The 22,448-nt window shown below is 52.1% G+C and overlaps 1 protein-coding gene across 2 annotated transcripts; it reads right to left on the bottom strand.

Annotated features, from left to right (window-relative positions):
- Positions 1 to 3,243: 3,243 nt before the first annotated feature.
- On the bottom strand, positions 3,244 to 20,504 carry ISG20 (interferon stimulated exonuclease gene 20). Of its 2 annotated transcripts, XM_019984047.2 has the most exons (4): positions 20,244 to 20,504; positions 19,697 to 19,948; positions 4,654 to 4,854; positions 3,244 to 3,458 (listed from the first exon to the last, which is right to left on the bottom strand). In XM_019984047.2, exons 2-4 carry the CDS (start codon positions 19,922 to 19,924, stop codon positions 3,372 to 3,374), a joined length of 516 nt encoding a protein of 171 aa, XP_019839606.1. In that variant the 5' UTR covers positions 19,925 to 19,948; positions 20,244 to 20,504; the 3' UTR covers positions 3,244 to 3,371. The 2 variants fall into 2 exon arrangements, with proteins under 2 accessions (XP_019839606.1, XP_070631184.1); XM_070775083.1 differs by lacking the exon at positions 20,244 to 20,504 and having other exon boundaries at positions 19,697 to 20,153.
- Positions 20,505 to 22,448: the final 1,944 nt, after the last annotated feature.

The following is a 22,448-nucleotide window of genomic DNA, read 5'->3' as shown; positions in this document are numbered from 1 at the left end:
TCTTTGCTGTAGTATTCTTTCTCAGCCGCGTCGTGCACATTCTCGGGACCTGATTGACTTTGCCGGCTGGCTCCGGCAAGACAGGAGAGGGAATACTATACAGCTGGAAAAATATAAGGATGCTCTCAAATAATGATCATAAATATCTCCAGGATATGCTAAATAAAAGGAGTAAGATACAAATCTACATGCAGTATGCTATTTCCTATGTAATAAAAAAGGAAAAAATAAAAATAAATACAATTGTATTTGCTTGATTTGTATTAAGAAGCTTGAGAAGGACTCTGGAGAGTTTAGTGGAGCAGTGGTCCTGGAGGGGTAGGGGAGATGAGGTAGAGTGGATAAAGCCGCAGGTAAACCCAGGTTTCTCAGTGTGTGGCTTTTTAAGAATATCTTTATTTTGAAACATGTCAATATATTATATTTTTAAAAAAACAAAGCTGAAGTTTGAAAAAATGTACCAAGTGGAGAAGGGGAAGGATGCTTGGCAGATGGTCTCCATGTTCTCTGCAGCCTTGATGGACAGACTAGGGGAGGAGCTGAGAGATGCCCACACAGGCCTGTCTCCAAAGGCAGAGGGAAGGGAGGCAACTTGGGTCCAGGGATCTGGGGCAGTGAGGGGCGCTGTGGCCTCCAAGCCAAGCCAAGGCCTTGGTGACCAGGGCCTTCCCCAGCCCTTCAGCACACACATTTGATGGAGAAGCCCCCAGTGCCCAAGCCTCAGGCCCTTCCCTTGCTCTCTGCCTGGCCTGGGCTCCCTGTCTCCAGAGGCAGCAGCCAGAGGCTCCCTCCTCAGCCGGCTAGCCAGTCAAACCTGGGATGGGACTTGTGCTGCCGCAGAAGGAGAAGGGATTTGATTTGCCAGTTCCCTACATGACTAGAAATTTGCAAGCATCTTTTCCTCTAATAGTATTCAAGTCTTAGACCTATCACTTAATCCCTGTATGACTTGGCCAAGTTATTCAACCTCCCTGTACCTCAACTTCCTCATCACGAAGTGAGCAGAATAACAGCCCATACTACACACAAGATCACACATGTGGAGCACCTAGAATGGTGCCTGGTGCCCCAAGAGCCCTGATAGATGCCGGCCACTGTGTCACTTGGTCCTGGTGCTGTGCTGGGCTGTGTGACTGGCATCGCTCAGGGAAGGAGGGGAGCTCGAGGAGGAGGATGCTGAGGTCAGACATGAGATGTCTTATTCCAGCATTTGGTAAGAATGGATTCATCCCGCCTTCCTTCCTTCCATCATTCCATCCATCTCCTCACTCACTGGCAGACACCAGGGCCTGTGGCAAGCTCTGGGGATAATGAGATCACAGTGGAGCAGCCCTGACCTCAAGGATCTCACAGGAGAGTGAGGAGGAGGAGAGAGAAATCCAGCCAGCACGACCACAGGCGTGTGGGGACCCAGGCAGGTCAGGGGTCCAGAGGGCCCTCAGGAGCGGCTCTTCCTTTACTAGGACCAGCGGTGACAGTGCTGTTCATGGGTCCCCCTCCCCCAGCCCGATGCCGGGCACCCTGTCTATGGGGTCTCAGTCCCCTTCTCAGCCCTTTGATGGACGAGACCCTCATCTCACAGAGGGAGACACGGAGCCAGGTGGGCTGACTGAAGCTGGGGTCTCTCTAGAGCATCAGCCTGTCCTTCCTCATGACTGGGCTTTGTCCACTGAGAGCTGGCTGTGCAGGAGGCAGGGGCCAGGGGTGGGGGCGGGGCCACAGCACATGCTGTCCTCTGGGGTCTTGACCCTCACCTCGGGTCCACCTAGGAGGTAAGCCCCCCAACCCAGCTCTTTCCTCCCCTGGGGCATCCAAGCCCCAGAGCCGGAAGCAGGACGTCAGGTTAGAGATTTCCTTTGGGAAAGCTTTTCCTCTGGAAATCCTGGCTCCTCCTCTTTCCAGGAAGCCTGAAGCCCTGGAAGGACTCGGGCTGGTAGTCACGGAGCCTGGGGGTCACCTTCCAGGCCAGGCAGCACCACTGCCCCGGTTGCCCTGAGCCTCAGCTCAGGAGCTGATGAGGGCATCTAGAGGGTCCCTGGAGCCGCCCTCCATCCATGTTAAAGACCCAGTCCCTCACACAGCCTGCCAGAGGGTCCCTCAGGCTGGTTCTACCTACAAGTCAGTAAAATGGTTCAAGGGCTCCATCTAGTGGCCACTCACAGGCAGACAAGCAGCTGCACCCAACAGGTTCCAAAGTTCATTAACAATCAGCAGAGGTCTGGACTCCAAAACGCAGGAGACAAGGTAGGGGAGAATCCAGACAGATCAAACTCAACTTCCCCCTCGCCTTCCCTAGCCAGGCTTTCAGAGGCCAGTGGCACAAATGGGAGGCTGCCATTGTAAAACAGACTGAGTGTAAAGCCCCGGAGTTTGGAGTCAGATGGGCCTGGATTTGAATCCCTTGGGTTTAACCTCACCTGGAGCCCCTCATCCCTGCAGTGGGCTACTGAGGACACATTCAACAGGTCTGTGCCCTCTCTCTGCATGAACAGGCAGCCAAGAGACTTGGAGGGGGTGAAGCTGGACCAGTGACCACAGTCCCCCTGGTGGTACTCAGCCCTTAGGCCAGTGGCTCATCCTTGGCTGTACAGCACAGTCGCCTGATGTGGGAAGCGCCTCAAAGCATGGTCCCTGGATCAGCACAAGACATCAAGGGGGTACTTGTTGGGAATGCAGATTCCTGGGTTTCCCCCACCCAGCCCTGCTGAATCAGAAACTCTGGGATGGGGCCCAGCAGCCCCCATGTGATGCTCAAGTACCAGGGTGATGAAAAGGTACTTTATGTGACTTGAATGTCTTACACATCAGAATCACCTCTGGAGGTCAAAATACTAACAGGTGCCTACCCCCCACCCCACCCCCACCCCCCACATCCAGGGATTCTGGTTCAGTGAAGCTGAAGAGGAACCCAGTCAGGGATTAAAATAACGACTCTGCAGATGATTCTACTGCATAACGTTGGACCTGGGTGTTATGCTCAGGAAACAGTTCCCCCTTCTGGGTATAAATGCAGCTAGAAAGGCAGGTGGAGGTAATTAATTGTGTTGTCACAAGGACTTCTTCGCAGACTCGCAGATTCAAGACGTTAAGGAAACTGACACTCCTTGACATTGACACCTCTTAAGTGATGGGAACACTTGAGCCTCCATCCCAGTTCATGTTGGCTGCCCTCTCAAGTGCTGGGTGGGATCCACCAATGCCCAGTTCAGAGAGAAGAAAGAAAAAGAAGAGGATCCAAGGGAGTAGAGAAAATATAGAGCTATTTTACTGCTAAAAATGCATTTTACAAAAGCAACAAAGTTTTTGTTCTGAAGAGACAAAAGGCCTCTAGTCCTTGGGGAGGGGGCTGGACTCCACCAGGCATGCAGCCCTCACTGCTCTCGAATTCTCCTGGAGATGCGGTAGAGCTCCATGGCTGCCCTGGCGTCTTCCACCGAGTTATGTCCCAGCACGCTGTCCTGCAGACACAGGACAGAGAGGGGCTGGGGGCTGAATCCAGGCACTATGGGACCCGGGCCTTCCCTGCTCACAGCCTGAGTCCAGGGCTGAAGTGGGTCAGGGTGAGTCTCCATAGCCCCTGATACACAGACTCAGATGGTGGCTGGAGCAGGCCTGGCTTCAAGCAGTTCTCACAGGAGCCCAGGGCCCGGGGAACATGGACACAGATGTTTCCAGAGTGCTCCTTGCTCAGCACATTGAGAACAGGGATCTTCAGCGAGTCCAGGAGCTGACACTCTGTCCTGGATCCCTGGTGCCACAAGCCCTGCAGAGGGGCCCAAACTCACGCCCATCCCCTGCCTCCTGCACATTTCTGCTCCCCAGACAAGCTGCCCCCCATCCCTCAGACTGGGGCTCAGGCTCTCCCCTCCCCAGGCCCCCCTCTCCTGCCTCCTCCACTAAGACATATCCTTCACCCTCCACTCAGACTTGGTATCCTGCCTGACCCCGTCCTCCATCCCTGCTCAGGATGCCTGCCCTCTCTGCTCAGATGTGTTGATAGACAGGTCATGGGCCTCCCTCCCTTCAACCAAGAGTTTCTCAAGGACCAGAGGGATCTTCCTCACCCAGGTCCTCAGCCTCTGGTCCAGCCTGGACCCGAGCAGGTGCTTCTTAAACATCCGCTGAGCCCAAGTGGCCGCAGTTCCTAGTGTCCAGCCAGCCTCCCTGGGCCCTGGTGAGCTCCCAGCATGCCTGCCCCTGCCTGGGGCTCGGAGTTAGGGCCCCGAGAGCAGTATCAGCCGCGGCCTGATGGGCGCTGTGTGTAAACAATGCGGCTCCCTGGGCACACCCGAGGTCTGCGCTATACACTGTTTCCTGAGGTGGGCTGGAGGGTGAAGCCTCAGTTACCCACAGGGAAACTGGCCTGACTGAAAACAAACTAAATCACTTTGATGGGCTGCCTTCCCTTTCCTGGCCCTCGGCCTCACCCTACAGGCTTCCCAGGTCAGCTCTCAGATGGACGCGGTGCCCGCCCTCCTTCTGGGGAAAGCCCATGTCTCTCAGAGCACACAGCCTCTCAGGACTACGTGGGGGAGTTGGGGTGAGCAGAACATCTCTGGGGCTGCATATGTGCTGTGGAGGCACTGGGGGACTTTAGAGTCCTGCAGGGAAGGCCAGCCCCCCACCCCCGCCAGGTAACAGGGTGGCCCTCACCTGGATGCGCCGCCCGAGGAGGCGCTGGCTCAGCACCCGCAGGGAGACCCGCCGGCAGTACTGCAGGCCAGCCTCGCGCCACAACCGCCGGTCGGCAGCCGTGTCATAGATGGCGTAGTCGCTCATGTTCTCCTTCAGCGCCTTGAAGTCGTGCTTCAGGTCGTGGCCCACCACCAGCTTGCCCTTCAGCACCTGCAGGATCTGGCCAGGAAGACAAGGGCCCCACACGTCACCCAGGGCCCTTCCAGGTGGGTCTGGGGCAACTCGGTGCCATCAAGGGGGCGGGCCTGGAGCAAGTCCCCTCCTGGACTTGCTGTGTGAGCATGAGCAAACCACCATCCCTCTCTGGGCTTGGGACATATCTATCAGGGAGAAAAAGAGGCTGGAGCAGGCCCTTCATCACCTTCAACTGTTTAGTTCTGCCCGAAGGCCTATCCCAGCTTCTTTGGTGGTTGCCTTGGGGGTTTCCCTGGTGGTTCAGACGGTAAAGAATCTGCCTGCTAATGTAAGAGATGGGGTTCGATCCCTGGGTTGGGAAGATCCCCTGGAGAAGAGAATGACAACCCACTCTACTGTTCTTGCCTGGAGAATCCCATGGACGGAGGAGCCTGGAAGGCTACAGTCTGTGGGGTCACAGAGAGTGGTACACAACTGAGCGACTAATAGTTTACTTTGAATAATAGCAATGCCAATGGTCCCATGAGCCAGGCACTCACTGATATTCATCACATACATTATGTTATTTAATCCTTTCAACAATCCTCCTGTGGCAGGTGGAATAATAACCTCCCAGAGATGCCCACTTCCTAATCCCCAGGACCTGTAAACATGTTACATGGCAAAGGGAAATTAAAGCTGCAAATGAACTTCAGGTTGTTAATCAGATGACCTTAAAAGAGGGGGAGTTTCTGAGACTTCTCTGGTAGTACAGTGGTTAAGAATTCAACTGCCAAATGCAGGGGACACGGGTTTGATCCCTAGTCCAGGTACTAAGAGAAAGCCCACATGCAGCAACAAAGACCCAGAGCAACCAAAAATAAAGGTAGGGAGAGTTTTGGGATGATTCAGAGGGGCCCAGCATAATCAATCCCAAGGTCCTTTTATGTGAAGGTCAGAGAGATCTGACTTGAGAACTTGACAGTCTGCCGCTGGCTGTGGAAGTGGAGGAAGGGGCCGAGAGTCAGGAACACAAGAAGCTAGGAGCTGGGAAAGACAAGGAAATGAATCCTTCACCAGGCCTCCTCTGGGGTTTCCCTGGTGGCTCACAGGGTAAAGAATCTACCCACAATGCAGGAGACCCGGGTTCGAGCCCTTGGTCAGCAAGATCCCCTGGAGAAGAGAATGGCTACCCACTCCAGTATCCTTGCCAGGAGAATTCCATGGACAGAGGAGCCTGGTGGGCTACAGTCTATGGGATCACAAAGAGTCAGACGTGACTGAGCAACTAACACACATCGGAGGCTCCAGAAATGAATACAGCCCTGTGGACACTTCAGTCTCAGAAGAATGACACCCCCATTGGGTTTCTGAACCACAGAACTGTAAGATTATAAATTTGCATTATTTTAAACCACCAGTCTATGGTTTTGTTATAGCAGCTGTAGAAAACCAGTACAGCTATGAGGGAGGGCTGTGTTTAACTGAATTTTGCAGTTGAAAAACACTGAACTATCAAGAAGTGGAGTAATTTACTCAAGGTGATTCTGATGATTTTTAAATGTTTGCAGATTCCTTGACACTCCTCTCAGAACAGACAGAGCCTAGGACTTCCTTGGTAGACTAGCGATTAAGAATCTGCCTGCCAATGCAGCGGACATGGGTTCGATCCCTGGTCTGGGAAGATCCCACATGCTGCAGAGCAGCTAAGCCAAGGCGCCCCAGCTGCTGAAGCCTGAGTGTAGAGCCCGTGCTCTGCAACAAGGGAAGCTGCAACAATGAGAATCCTGGGCACCACAACTGGAGAGCAGCCCCTGCTCATCACAACTAGAGCAAGCCCACTCGGGAGGCAGGAATGAAGAAGATCCAGCTCAGCCAAAAATAAGTCACATTTTTAAAAGAAAAGAAAACATGCCATCTGGTTCCCTTCACCTTGAATATGAGCCAGGCTGTGTGATGTCTCACCTCCCGATGGAGCCAGTGTCCCAGGATCCCTGAGTCTTCCTGAAACCACCATGCTGCAGAGACCACCCTGAGTTACAGAGTTGTGCCCAAGGAGCCCCAGCCACACGACAGGTGGGTGAGTGACCCATCCCGTGATTCCAACCCCGGGCCTGCCAGGTGCCTCAGCCGATCAGCTGTCCCTGTCCGAGCCCTGCCCAGATTGCAGATGTGTGGGTGCCATAAATATTGACATTGTTTGGAGCACTTGGTTTTGGGGTGACTTGGTAAGCATCATTTGATAGTCACACAGTTAGTTCGTGGCAGGGCCAGCCCTCAAAGCCAGCAGGCATGGCTCCAGTGCCTGCTGGTCATACTATGTTATATGGAAGAGCCTCCCGCTCCCAGCCTCTGCCAGCCCCCCAGGCAAGCTGCAGGGGGCGACCCAGAGAGTGCCCCAGCCCGGTGCCCTGCCCGTGTGCCCAGGCCACCCCTAGCTTCTGTTCTCACCTCCTTTCCCACGGTGGCCAAATGGACAGCCTCAGTCACTGGCCACACAGAGGGGTCACCTTTCCTTCTCTTGGCTGCCCTTGGGGAGGACGGAGTTGGGAGGGTGCTTGGGGAAAGCTGTCCCAGGTGCCGTCTGGGCAGCAGCTCATAGCCATCCAAGGCCCGCCTTGGACAGCTCTTCAGCAGCCTTCATCTCTTCCTCTGTGCCCAGGAAGGAATCTCTAGGTGGCTAACACCCTCCCGTGTCCTGCTTCTGCTTCTAGCTTCTTCCCCAGACATCAAGTGGGACCTTTGACTTGCTCCCCCTTGTGGCCACTTTGCAGAACAGAAGCCAAGTCTCCCAGAAGTGACTTCCTGGTGGTCCAGTGAAGAATCCACCTTGCAATGCAGGGGAAGTGGGTTCGATCCCTGGTTGGGGAGCTAAAATCTCAAACACTATGGAGCAAATAAGCCAGCATGTGTCAACTAGAGCGACCATGCACTGCAAGGATAAATCCTGGATGATGCAACAAAAATCCCGCATGCTGTGACTAAGACGATGCAGGCAAATAAGTAAATTTTTTTAAAAAGTGAGGGGACCTGTCCACAGTCACAGCACTGGAGACAGGGTGGGTCCATCCTACCATCAGCCCCTCCATTACTGAGGTTTGGTTGGGAATGGTGGCTCAGGCGGTAAAGAGTCTGCCTGCAATGCAGGAGACCTGGGTTTGATCCTTGGGTTGGGAAGATCCCCTGGAGAAGGGAATGGCAACCCGCTCCAGTATTCTTGCCTGGGAGAATCCCCTGGATAAAGGAAACAATCCATGCGATCACACAGAGTCGGACACAACTGAGCAACTAACACTTCCTCCAGACAGACTCCTGCCCAACCTAGGGACTGGAGAACAAGCCCCGGGAATGAAGCTGGGACACTCCTGAGAGACACCAGTGCTTGTCACACTTGGGCTTAGGGATCAGCTAGTCAACCTCACCAAAATCTGGATTCGACTGCGGGATTCTGCCTTTCTAACAGGTGGTGCGGATGCTGGAGGTCTGGGGGCTCCCTGAGCGATGAGGGCACATGACCTCTGAGCAGAGGCTGGGGGAGAACCCTACGTGTGAAGAAAAGGGCTCAGGCAGCATGCAGGGGAGGGCTCGAGGCCCAGGGCCAGAGGGTATGGCCGTGCTGGGCGGCTGGGGATCACATACCTTTCCTTGCTGACGTCTTTTATGTTTCTGAACAGTGGGGCCTGTTTTCTTGTCTAGGAGATGACTCAGCTCTAGTTCACACAAGCCCTGAGGGGGCTGTGACATCCCAGAGTCAACCGCAGTAGCCGGTCCCAGGCTAAGAGGGCCAAGTCATCATGGGATGGATTCCCGGGAAATTCATCACTTCCCAAGCCCAGGGTCCCCACAGTGGGTGGGGGGTCGGGCATGGTTACATTCAAGACCATGAGACTCATCATGAGACAAATAAAATAAGATGAAGAGGATAAGAAGTAGAAGGATGAAGAAGCAGGAAAAGGAGGAGATCTGACTCTTCAGCAGAGAGATGTCAACTCTTCAGGACAAAGATTCTGGGACTTGCTGTGTGGTCTCAGGGAGGTCAAGGACCATCTCTGGGTTTCAGTTTTCCTCTTTGTAAAGGGAGAGCCTGGAGAGGTGAGCTCCACGGACTTTTTGAGGCAAGGCAGAGAGGGAAATCCAGGGTGGTGTGGAGGTGCCAGCTGGCAGGGCCTCCGGGCTATGTGACCTGCTGGCTGCCGACCTGCCCTCAATCAGTGTCGTGAGGCAAATGTGTCCAATACACTGGTTTGCGGCTCAAGTTCCTGGGAAGAACTGGAGGGGGTGGGGGAAGGGACAGTCATCCATCCGTTCTCATTGCCTGGCACTGGGTCAGGTACTTTCCTCACCTCATCATGAGGCCTCACAGCAAGAGTGTTCTTAATGTCATTTTATAGTGGAGGGGGCTGAGGATCAGAGAGGGTAAGAGGCTTGCCCAGGTCACACAGCGGGTGTGTTGACTACTGAGATGCCATGTCCAGACCTGCCTGAACCTGTCACTATTATTACAGTTGTTATTATTACCATCTATTGAGAATCTGGGATTGTATTATCATTATTAATTTCAGAGTTGAAATTAATAATGTCTAGGGAATAGAATAGATATATGAATGGCTAGGGCTTCCTAGCCCCAGGTGGCTCAGTGGTAAAGAATCTGCAAGGAGACCCAAGAGATGCATGTTCCATCCTTGGGTTGGGAAGGCCCCCTGGATGAGGAAATGGCAACCCATGCCACTATTCTTGCTTGGAAAATTCCATAGACAGAGGTGCCTGGAGGGCTATGGTCTATAAGGTCACAAAAAGCCAGACATGACTGAGCGACTGAGTGCACATACACACATACGTATGGCTGAGGCCCTTCACCGTTCACCTGAAACTTTGTTTGTTAATTGTTAATGTTAAAATGTTAATGTCAAAACATTGTTTGTTAATTGCCTATGTGCGTGCTCAGTCGTGTCTGACTCTTTGTGACCCTATGGACTGTAGCCTGCCAGGCACTTCAGTCCATGGGATTATCCAGGCAAGAGTACTGAAGTGCGTTGCCATGCCCTCTTCCAGGAGATCTTCCCTACCTAGGGATCAAACCCAGGTCTCCTGCATTACAGGCAGATTCTTCACCAACTGAGCCACTGGGGAAGCCCCATTAACTGGCTATACCCCAATACAAAATCTGTGAAAACTTCTGAAAGAGATGGGAATACCAGACCACCTGACCTGCCTCTTGAGAAATCTGTATGCAGGTCAGGAAGCAACAGTTAGAACTGGACATGGAACAAAGGACTGGTTCCAAATAGAAAAAGAAGTACATCAAGGCTGTATATTGTCACCCTGTTTATTTAACTTATACGCAGAGTACATCATGAGAAACACTGGGCTGGATGAAGCACAAGCTGGAATCAAGATTAATGAGAGAAATATCAATAACCTCAGATATGCAGATGACACCACCCTTATGGTAGAAAGTGAAGAGGAACTAAAAAGCCTCTTGATAAAAGTGAAAGAAGAGAGTGAAAAAATTGGCTTAAAGCTCAACATTCAGAAAACTAAGATCATGGCATCCAGTCCCATCACTTCATGGCAAATAGATGGGGAAACAGTGGAAACAATGGCAGACTTTAATTTGGGAGGCTCCAAAGTCACTGCAGATGGTGACTTGCAGCCATGAAATTAAAAGACGCTTACTCCTTGAAAGTTATGACCAACCTAGACAGCATATTCAAAAGCAGAGACATTACTTTGCCAACAAAGGTCTGTCTAGTCAAGGCTATGGTTTTTCCAGCAGTCATGTATGGATGTGAGAGCTGGACTACAAAGAAAGCTGAATGCAGAAGAACTGATGCTTTTGAATTGTGGTGTTGGAGAAGACTCTTGAGAGTCCCTTGGACTGCAAGGAGATCCAACCAGTCCATCCTAAAGGAGATCAATCCTGAGTGTTCATTGGTAGGACTGATGTTGAAGCTGAAACTCCAATACTTTGGCCACTTGATGCGAAGAGCTGACTCATTTGAAAAGACTCTGATGCTGGGAAAGACTGAAGGCAGAAGAAGGGGACAACAGAGGATGAGATGGATGGCATGACTGACTCAATGGGCATGAGTCTGGGTAAACTCCGGGAGTTGGTGATAGACAGGGAGGCCTGGAGTGCTGCAGTTCATGGGGTCGCAAAGAGATGGACACGACTGAGCGACTGAACTGAACAATGCAAAATAAAAACTTAAAAAAAAACAACAACAACAGTGTTGTAATAACCCTAAATAAAATATTATATAACCGAAAAAAATTAATGAATAATTTCCACTGCTGAATCCATGACAGCCCTCAGTAAAGATTTCTGATTCCAGAATACGGGCCCTATGAGGCGGGGATTGTCATAGCATCTTACCCACAGGTACAGGGGCTGCCGGGTGGTGTGTACCATGTCACTCATTAGGGGAATGACAGGCCCAGGTGCAGGAATCTGCCCACATCCTCTTTCCACTGTGTTTCCCCTCTAGTCCAAGTATTTCCCAGATGGGCCTGATCAAAAAATCACTGGGGGCCCTTGTTAAAAGACCAGAGGGCGGGGCCCTACTCCAGACCGGCTGAAGCATCGTCACCAGGAAGGGGCATTAGCAAATGTTCCAGGGTATTCCTCCCATCTGCCTAGTTTGGAAATGCCGGCTCTGATGTCTGTCCAGCCCCTCAGAGCCTGCTGCTCCCATCATGCATCCGTCTTTCCATCTGTCCATGCGTTCATGCCTGGGTGCCAGGAGAGGTGATTATAAGGCACTCTGAAGAATGCTGCCCTTGTGGAGGTCCCCTACTGTCATCGTCAGGAGTGGCCTGGACCCCCTCTTTCGTCCTGTCCCCTGCCAGGCTCTCCGGGTGTCCTGGCCCCTAGCTTGTGTCTGCTTCTCACAAGGCTGCTTAACCCGTGGAAAACCTGGATGACAAAGTTGTCCTCCTTCACCTGGCTGAGCCCCAGAAAGACATGCCAGGTGTCGGGACCCCAACAGGGTCCTTGACCCAGGCAAGGGCTATGTCACTGGTACAGCTGAAACCACTCGCTGCTCACAAGCCACCGTGGCTCCCTTTCTGTTTGCCACCTAAACTACGATGACTCACAAGGTTCAGTTTCTCTATGTGCGAACTAACAGCATCATTCTCATTCTCCAATCCCAGTCTTGGGGTGGATGCTACTCACTATACCAGGTTAACATTAGAAGAGTATTTATTTACAAAAGTATGTTACGGACTTTCCCTGGTGGTGCAGTAGATAAGAATCTGCCTGCCAATGCAGGGACACAGGTTCAATCCTTGCTCCAGGAAGATCCTACATGCCATGGAGCATCTAAGCCCACGCGCCACATACTGAGCCCACGTGCCTAGAGCTGCGCTCCACAATGAAAGAAGCCACTGCAGTGAGAAGCCCACACACGCAATGAAGACGCAGTGCAACCAAAAATAAAACAAATAGAAAACTTAGGGTTTTTTTAAAGTGAGTTACAAGTTACTGACCATCATCATTAGATTAAAATATGAATTAAAAGAGTGTTGAGGGCCTCCCTGCTGGTCCAGTGGCTAAGAATCTGCCTTCCAGTGCAGGGGACGTGATTCCATCCCTGGTTGGGCAGCTAAGATTCCACGTGCTGAGGGCCAACCGAGCCTGCGAGCCACAGCCAGAGAGACATCCATGCACCACAATGAAGAGTCCATGTGTCTCGACTCAGAGCCAAGGCAGCCAAATAAATAAATATTTTTTTTAAAAAGAGCATTGACCTGTCAGGTGAGAGCTCTGAATCTGGGCATTGAGCTGTAGCCCAGCCTGCTGTGTGTCCTTAGCAAGTCAGTGCCCCTCTCTGGACCTCGGTCTCCTCACAGGTTCCCTCCTGTGCTGACAGCCTGGTTTATGGGGCTCTCTGTAGACCAGGGTTCTCAACCTTGGAACTATGAACATTTGGGGCCCGATACTTCTTTGGTGTGAGTCTGTGTTCTGTGCATTGTAGGATGTCTAGCACCATCTCTAGCCTCAAGCCATTGGATATCAGTGACAGCCTTCCCCGCCTCACTTACGACAATCAGAAATGCCTTCAGATGTTGCTAAAAATGTCCCCTTGGGGGCAGAATCACAATGCACTGAGAACTACTGCGTTAGATGACAGTCAGACCTACAGGTGTCAGAAGATAACAAGGCAATTACCTCGCATTATAAAAGCAGTGTCAGAACTTCCCTGGTGGTTCAGTAGTTAAGAGTCTCCCTTCCAATGCAGGGGACATGGGTTCGATCCCTGGCCAGGGAACTAAGCTCCCACATGCTGTGAGGCTACCAAGCCCATGTGCCACAATCACTGAACCCAGACACCTCCACTACAGACCCCGAATGCTCTAGAGCCTGTGTGCCCCTACAAAAAAATACCACATGTGACAGCAAAGATCCTGAGTGCAGCAACTATGACCCAACACAGCCAAATCAATAAATATTTAAGATAAATAAATAAAAGCAATATGATACCATTACAAAAAATAAAAAAGAGAACAGGGTGAGGGAAGTCCACTCAAAGCTTCAGTGCCTTGTGGCCACAATGCTCCTGGGTGTACCAGGTGGGCTAGCAGGCTTAGTGGCTCCTCGGAGCCCGCCTGGCTTCTACGACCTGGTCGATGGCTCACAGCTAGTCTGGTCCACTCGCCATTCCCATGGGAGGAAGAGACAGGTTGGTGAGCCACCTTTGGAAAATGCCCTGCAAGAAACCTCGACTCACCTGAGAGGTGTCACCTGGCCTTGTGGGTCTGATAAATGGCTAATAGACTTCTGCCCTTTGGTGAGTCCCCCTGTACATCTCGGGTTAAATGAGCCTGGCCTTTGGGATTAAAATACTGAGGATGACAAGTGGGGTCAATGTGTCTCGATGTCTTAGTTCATGAAAACAAACGACGGGGGCTTCTCTGGTGACTCGGTGGCGAAGAACCTGCCTACTAGTGCAGGGGAGACAGGTTCGATCCCTGATCCGGGAAGATCTCACAGGCAGCGGAGCAACTAAGCCCGTTCACCACATCTATTGAGATTGTGCTCTGGAGTCCGGGAGCTGCTACTACGGAAGCCGTCTCACCCTAGAGCCCACCCCGTGTGCTGCAACTAAAGAATAACCCCGCTCGCTGCAACTGGAGAAAAACCCTTGCAACAGTGAATATCCAGCACAGTCAAAAATAAATAAATAAAAATTTAAATATATATATATATATATATCTTAAAACAAAAAGAAAATGATGGCAGTTGCCTCACCCCTCAGCTTCCCTCTCATGCTGCCCTGACACTGTGTGTACACCAGGCACAGAGAAGACTCTTGAGAGTCCCCTGGACAGCAAGGAGATCAACCCGTCAATTCTAAAGGAAATCAACCCTGAATACTCACTGGAAGGACTGATGCTGAAGCTGAAGCTCCAATACTTTGGCCACCTGATGCAAACAGACAACTCATTGGAAAAGACCCTGATGCTGGAAAAGATTGAAGGTAGAAGGAGAAGAGGGCAACAGAGGATGAGATGGTTGGATGCTATCACCGATTCAGTGGACATGAACTTGGGCAAACTCCTGGAGATAGTGAGGGACAGGGAAGCCTGGTGTCCTGCAGTCCATGGGGTCACAAAGAGTCGAACAGGACTTGATGACTGAAAAACACCACCAGGCTCTTAGCATTCACAGTTAAGTGAATTCACAGGATTCACACACTGATCACAGGATTGGAACATCGCAGAGTAAGTCCTGGGGACAGAATTTGAGTCTCTGCTCCTCCCCTTCCTTGGACAGTCTGCTCAGCCTTGTGCCTTAGTGTGCTCATCTGTAAAATGGAGTGATGAGACTACCTTCCAGACTGTGGTGGGGAGTAAAGGTAGTGGTGTGCTGAAAGCACTTAGAACAGGGCCTGGACATCTTGCTGGATACACCTGTGCTACTTTGTCACATCACCCCTATGTCACAGAGAGGTTTAGCAACAAGCCGGAGGACATGGGGCAATCAGGAGGCAGAGCTGGGACTGGACCCATGTCCAGCCAAGTCTGAAGAGAGTGTGCTTGCTCCCTGCCCCCTGCATGTATTACTGCATCTTGACAGCAAAGGCCAACATGAGGGCAGAGGCAGTTCTGGTCCACGCAGCTGCCAGGACTCCTGTGCATGCTAAGTCACTTCAGTTGTGTCCAACTCTTTGTGACCCCATGGACTGTAGCCCACCAGGCAAGAATACTGGAGTGGGGTGCCGCGCCCTCCTCCAGGGAATCTTCCTCCCTCTTCAGTCCGCCAGGGACTGAACCTGTGTCTCTTAGGTCTCCTGCATTGGCAAGCGGGTTCTTTACCACTAGTGCCACCTGGTAAGCCCCAGGACTCCTGTACTATTATGAAAATCGGTTCAACTCCAGCCCCACAAACATTCTCAGGGCACCTGTTATGTTCAAAGCACAGTCTCCAACCTGGGGTAGATAAAATACCCTGCAGGAGCTGCAGAGCTAGGCAGGCCCATGCGCGTGGGTAGGCAAGCTCTAAAGTGTGCCGTCTCTGGGACTTCCTGGCGGTCCAGGGGTTAGGACTCTGCACGTCTACTGCAGGGGGCATGGGTTTGATCCCTGGTCAGGGAACTGAGATTCTGCATGCCAAGTGTGTGGGCTAGAGCAAGGAGGGTGAGTGGGGGGTGAGTGAGTGGATGGAGTGGGGGTGGGGAGGGTGAGGAGTGAGGAAGAGCCTCACACAGGACACCCCTGGCCTGAGCCTGCCAGGACGGCAGGGGAAGGAATGGGGAATGGGAGGGGCACGGGATGGGGCTGAAGCACTGGGGGGTGATGGCTGAGCTGAGAGAGATGCCAGAAAAGGTAAGTAGATGGGGTTTGAGGGACTATGGACGTTGGGTTAAGGGGACTCTAGGCAACAGGCAGCCTTTGCAGGTATTTGAACCAGGGGGTGGGGATGAGAGTGGGGACTGTGATCTGAGCCAGGCCTGGGGAAGTTTCTCTGACAGCCGGATGGGAGAGATGAGCAGGGAGCTTACCCTGTGCAGAAAATGAGGACCAGAATCTAAGCCCGCAGTTCTCAGGGGAAGTTGGAGAGAGGACTGGATGTAAAATTTGAGTTTCTGCCCTGCCCTCTCCAGGGGCACATGGAGTGACAGTCAACCCTGAACCAGGCACTGTGCTTAGAGCTACAGACCACATCACCACACCCAGCGTTCACAAGGCCAGGGAGGACGCATTAGCCCTCCTTCACTGATGAGACAACAGAGGCTCAGAAAGCTTCAGTAACTTGCCAAATGTCACACCAACCATCAGTGACAGAGCAGGAAATGTGAACCACAAGGTGGTTCCCGAGAGCTGCCCTGCCTTTGGATTCCCGCCTCCCTCCTTGTACGGCTGTGAGTGTGTGTGTGTGTGTGAGTGTATGTGCTCAGTTGTGTCCAACTCTTTGCGACCCCATGGACTATAGCCCCCAGGCTCCTCTGTCCTTGGGATTTTCCAGGCAAGAATACTGGAGAGGGTAGCCGTTTCCTTCTCCAGGGGATCTTCCCAACTCAGGGATTGAACCTGTGTCTGTTGTGTCTCCTGCATTGGCGGGTGGATTCCTTACCACTGGAGACACCTGGGAAGCCCTCTTGAATGGCTATTAAGCGCCTACTCTGGGCAGCACCCCATGTCACACACCAGAAGGGCCTGGCATCATCTCCAGCTGAGAAACAAAAGCATTTCAGCACCAAGTGTGGATGAGGACCAAGGTGTCCTAACTCCCAGGCTGGTGCCTGAGGGCGTCCAGGGAATTGCATTTCTCTGTGGCCTCCTCTCCCCTGCTCTGGACTCTTCTGCCCTTTCTTCCACCTTGGGGTAGGGAGGGATGGGGAAGGAGGAGAAGAGATGCCATGCCACCCACCTGACTGCTCAGTGAGGATCTGAGTGTGGGCAGCTCCACGCAGGGTCCCTTGGCCTCCCATCGGCACCTGAACAGCCGCACCTCCCTTCGTGTTGCCCTCCCCTTCTTGTTCTCTGTCCTAACATTTCCTTCTTGCCCAATCTCCAGATGCTGCCGATGACTAAGATCCTTGTGACAGCTCCTCAGTCTCTCTGATTCCTCTCTATTGTCATCTCCTTCCTCACTCCCATCCAGTCTCCCCAGCACCCCAGTTCAGGTTTTATTGACAGTGGTTTTGATCCTGCTATGCTCTTGCTCAAGAACCTTCAGTGGCTCCCTATGGCACACTGAGCTGCAAGCACTGAATCCTCCCACTCCTTTGGCAAACAGTACCAGCCTCGCCAAGCCTTTCTAGAACCCCCTGACATACTGTGGCCCCTCCTCTGGGCTCCATAGTATCCTGTTAGCAACTCTAGAACAGTGGTGTCCAATAGAAAGAAACATACCATGAGCCACGTGTGTAATTTTAAATCATCAACAGCCATATTTTAAAAGTTAAAAGAAATAGGTTAAATTACTTTCAATATGTTTTATTTAACCTAACATACCAAAATATCATCAAACATATAATCCATGTTAATTATTGAGGCATTTTATGGTTCTTTTTAAAATTCAGGTCTTTGTAATCCAGTGCGTATTTTATATTTACATCTTAGTTCAGACCAGCCACTTTCCAGGTGCTCACTAGTCACAGGTGGTGCTCTATTGGACACACAAGTCTAGAGGTTTTAAGCCTTCTACATTCTATTTATCTGAACTTGTAAGAGATACTCAGTGATATGGGTTGAATATGTTCCCCCTCAAATCCACTTGTTGAAACCCCAGCCCCGACCATCTCAATGGGGTCACGGCAGATGTTATTTTTACGATGTCATAATGGAGTATGTTGGTTCCGTAACACAGGGGTGCCCAACTACCAGTGCATTGCCCGTTAGGAACCAGATCCCACAGCAGGAGGTGAGAGGAGGTGTGAGCGAAGCCTCCCCTGTATTTACAGCCGCTCTCCATCACTCACATCACCACCTGAGCTCTGCCTCCTCTCAGATCAGTGGTAGCATTAGATTCTCAGAGGAGCTCAAACCCTACTGAGCTTGAATCATCCTGAAACCATCCCCCCAGCCCCATGGAAACATTGTGTTCCATGAAACCAGTCCCGGATGCCAGAAAGGTTGGGGACCACTGCCCTAGCAAATATGACAGGTGTCCTTATAAAAGGGAAATCTGGGTACAGAGCCCTGCATGGAAGGAGAATGCCGTGTGAACACGAAGACGGAGATTGGGGTGACATTTCTCCAGACCAAGGACCATCAAAGATGGCCAGCAGGATAAGAATCTGCCTGCCAACGCAGGGGATGTGGGTTTGATCCCTGGTCGGGGAAGATTCCACACGGCACAGAGCAACTAAGCCACAGCTATTGAGCCCGTAACTACCAAGCCAGCATGCTGCAGCTACTGGAGCCTGTGCACCTGGAGCCTGTGCTCCAAGCCAGTGAGAAGCCTGTGCTCCGCAACGAAGACCCAGTGCAGCCCCAAATAAATGAACAGACAGATGGCCAGCAAACCGTCAGCGGCCAAGACAGAGACACAGGTCAGGTCTGCCCCCCTCAGGAGCCTTCTGACACCTTGACCGGGGACTTCTAGCCTCTAGAACTGTGAGAACAGACATTTCTCTTGTCTAAACCACTTTGCAGTACTTTGTTTCAGCAGCCCTAGCAAACCAACATTTAGTTCAAGAGACTCAGTTTCCTCATCTGTAATATGGGAACAAGGGAAGAATCGTAACAAGTAGCAGGTTTATTCTGTTCTCTGTGTGGTTTTTTTTTTTTTTTTTTTTTGGCCATGCCACACAGCATGTGGGATCTTTGTTCCTTGACCAGGAATCAAACCTGCACCCCCTACACTGGAAGTGCAGGGTCTTAACCACCAGACCACCAGGGAAGTCCCTAGTTAATGGGTTTTTAATACTTCGATAGGCGCTCTTTCCAAGCCCTTTCTCAATCCTCACAATAATCCTGTGAGATTGCTACTGTTCTCACTCCCATCGGGGAAACGGGATACAGAGAGTTCAAGGAACCTGCACAAGGTCACTTAGCAGGTAAGGGGCAAAGCCAGGATTCAAACCTGGCCCTCTTGGCCCTGACCTAACAGCTCCAGAGGACGCTCCTGGCAGGCTGCTTTGTGAGGCATGATTGAGCTCCCAGATGGAACTCGGGGAGCATCCGGTGAGTAGCCAGTGCTCAGAAAACAGTGGCTATTGTTCTGGCCTCGTCTCTGGCACAGGGAGCCGCACGCATGAGCAGTACATGGGACTAAAGTGAACCCTGGGCCTTTGTGTTCTTCGTGAACTTCCCCAAATTGAGCTCACCTTCCCAGAAATGACTAAACCCTGGTGCCACTTCTGGCGGGGTTGAGTTTCCTTTTCACTGAGTGATTCAGAGAAACAGAAAGTAAACTAGAGGCGTTGCAAGCTGGAGGACAAGAGGACTGGGAGACTTTGGCACGCCCCACCCACCTGGAAGGATGGATGGCCTGTGGGGGTCTGGGTGTGAGCTCTCCCGGGGGCTCAGGGAGGGGCCCCCTGCCAGTGAGGGCCTCCAAGACCCATCCATCCCCCATTTCCCAGAGGCAGCCGGTGTAGGGGAGAGAATGGGGAATCTAGCCCCCAAATCAGTGTGCAGGGAACATCAGGCAGGACTGTGTCCCCATCATGAGACCAGCAAGGTGGACCAGATGCCGTGAAGGCTGCTCCCAGAGGCAAGCCTAAGGGTGTCTGATGTCTGATCTTTGGGGATGCGATGGCCACACCAATGGGTTTCTCATGCCCTGGTGCAGGGGTGGCGGGGAGTCGGACATGGCTGGAATTACGGGTCACAGATCAGCACCCAGGGGAAGCGCCAGAGGAGCGTGTATGTGTTGGGGCGCGCGCGTGTGTGTGTGTGTGTGGGCCTGGCTGGCATCCGGCCCTTCGCTTACCTCCAGCCTGGCCACGGCAAACGGAGTGGCCCCCTCCATGTTCCGAGCTGTGATTCCGCTGACCGGGGTCCTATAGTCAGTGATGTCACCCTCGGGCCGGATGAACTTGTCGTACAACACGGAGCCGTGGTAGTCCACAAGGCTGCAGCGAGCCAAGCCACTCTCCCGGAAGGGCCCCAGCCCCACCATCTCACAGTCCATGGCCACCACGTCCGCGCTCCTTGCCATGCTCCACCAGGACCCTCAGGTGTGCTGGACAGGGGGCGGCAGGACAGCCATCATTTGAAAGGCCGGCCGAGGTGCCAGGCGTCCTCAGCCACCTCCAGGCAGCCTACACCCTCTGCCCTGCCCTTCGTCACAACCACCACCTGGCACAGAGAGAAGCTGGCTGCTTGCCACCCCAACCGGCCTCTTCACCTGGCGATCCCACGGCCTCTCCCGGTCCTGCCAGGCAGCCTCAGGACCAAGATGCCCCCCTCCCACCACCACCCCTGGCCACTGCCCCGGAGAAATGTCTGGAAGCCCCCATCCTGTCCCCCACTCTCACCTGCCTGCCTCTCTGATGCCCCTTTCTCAGCTACTGCAGTTGCTCTTAGCAGTGACTCATCTCTGACTTCAAGCCGGGAATCTGACCCTGTTTCAGTTTCTGGTTTGTTATCAAGTGAAGTCAGGGGTGGAGGCCGGGCACGTGGGCTGGGCTGCCTCGTCTCCTAGGGCTGCCGGCCTGTCGGGAGCTCAGTAGCTTGAGTCAGGACTGATGAAGCTGGCTGACTCAGGACTGACGAGGCTGACACATCCGTGTCTGGGTGTCCTATCTGTCTTTGCCCCTGCCCCTCCACCTAATCCCTCAAGCCCACCCCTCCTCAGGTGACGCGGCTGATGTGAAATGTTGTAGATTGCAACATCTGTCTCTTGTTTCTCACCCTCTGCTCAGAGAATAAACATCCCCGAGACTGGAGCCCGCAGACAGTCCCACAACTTCCGGAGCCGCCACCAAATCTGACGTTCTGTGAGGTCTTTCTCGAGGGCAGGGAGAACTGGCTCTTGGGACACTGAGGTTACTCACTGGGACACAAGGGGGACTGGCCCCAACCGCTGACCCAGCAGAGGCAAGGAGGCAGTGAGGGAGCCCTAGAGACTCCACCAGCTTAGGGGTGTCTCAGAAACGGTCATGTCTGCCTTTGAAGGGCTCTGCCTCCGGCTATGCTGACACTGTTTGAGGACAAGGAGAAGCAGGCTTGGGGGGAGTCCCCACCAGCCTGGCTGTATTACCTAGGGACTATAAGCCTGGTGTGCTGCAGTCTATGGGGTTGCAAAGATTTGGACACGACTGAGCAACTGAATTGAACTGAACTGATGCTCTGAGAAATGGAGTATCTCCTGCCATATCCGTAGACAAGGATGTCACCATCATCAGCAGGATAGCCCTCCAGTGTGAGCTGGTGAACCCTAAGGGCACTCAGGAAGGTAAGAGTACCTGCAATCCAACAGTCATCAGACTGTAGCCACTCTCCGTATGGTGAGCCCAAGGGAGCTAAGGATGTGAAAAGAACACAGGATACTGGCCTGGGATAGCTGAGATGCATATGAAAGGCATGACTCCAGTGAGCCCAGATTCTTGCACCTTCCCATGCATAGAAAAACACTAAATTCCTTAAGTTGGGATATCTGTGCATGCATTCAAGCTATGTCACACTGTTTGCATCCCTATGGACCACAGCCGGCCAGGCTCCTCTGTCCATGGGATTCTCTAGGCAAGAAGACTGGACTGGGTTGCCGTGCCCTTCTCCAGGGGATCTTCCCAACCCAGGGATCGAAGCCACGCCTCTTACGGCTACCTGCATTGGCAGGCGGGTTCTTTACCACTAGCACCACCTGGGAAGCCCTTGGGATATCTGGTTTTCTTTAATTAACAATAATCTTTTGATGTTCAGACTACCCAAAACTTTTGCAGAACTTTTGTTACAAAAGTTAAAAACTTCCCTTTTGTTTTTTTTTTGCAAAACTTTGTTTCAAAACCTCTGTATAACCTGGTTCCTCCCCTCACCTCCTTGAAGCAGTTCTCCCAGGGTCACTTCAGATGCCGCCTCCCTGGCCTGAAATGAAAGTCACTCAGTTGTGTCCAACTCTTTGCAACCCCATGGACTATACGGTCTATGGAATTCTCTAGACCAGAATACTGGAGTGGGTAGCCTTTCCCTTCTAAATGGGATCTTCCCAATCCAGGGATTGAACTCAGGTCACCTGCATTGCCGACAGATTCTTTATCAGCTGAGCCACAAGGGAAGCCCAAGAATACTGGAGTGGGTAGAAGTCCTAAAAATCCCACTGAATAAAACGTTAACTCTCAACTTTTAGATTGTGAATATTTTTTTAAGTCGACAGCTCTCCCAGGCTAGAACTCTGACCCTTTAGAACAATGTCTAGTACATAAGGAGCACTCAGTATCTATTGAATAAGAGAGTTACAGCTGGGGCAAAAATAAAATCAGCTTTAATGAGGAAATTGTCTGTAGGTACTGGGGTGAGTTGATCACCCCCCTCTTACTTCCTACCCCAGATCCAGATGGAACAAGATTTGAGCTGTCAAATCTGCCACCAAACTGTCACAAAGATTTGTGGCTTGGAAAGGAATTTCCCCAGGTTCTTAATGTATTCACCATGAGACATCCAGCTTCATTTAACAGACCTCAAAAAGAAAACCGGATACTGAAATATGTGTGAAGGGTATGGCATTGTTGCTGTGTGTTGTT

This window comes from Bos indicus, chromosome 21 (assembly GCF_029378745.1).
Source record: "Bos indicus isolate NIAB-ARS_2022 breed Sahiwal x Tharparkar chromosome 21, NIAB-ARS_B.indTharparkar_mat_pri_1.0, whole genome shotgun sequence".
Classification (NCBI taxonomy): Eukaryota; Metazoa; Chordata; class Mammalia; order Artiodactyla; family Bovidae; genus Bos; species Bos indicus.
This window is presented reverse-complemented; position numbering and strand designations above follow the sequence as displayed.

What these genes read in the sequence shown, in the direction of transcription:
- ISG20 (XM_019984047.2), bottom strand. Translation starts at nt 19,924, where the DNA reads ATGGCAAGGAGCGCGGACGTGGTGGCCATGGACTGTGAGATGGTGGGG. An exon ending in TTGCCGTGGCCAGGCTGGAG is followed by an intron (nt 4,855 to 19,696) that starts GTAAGCGAAGGG and finishes CTTCCTGGCCAG; the next exon opens with ATCCTGCAGGTGCTGAAGGG. An exon ending in TCCTCGGGCGGCGCATCCAG is followed by an intron (nt 3,459 to 4,653) that starts GTGAGGGCCACC and finishes CTGTGTCTGCAG; the next exon opens with GACAGCGTGCTGGGACATAA.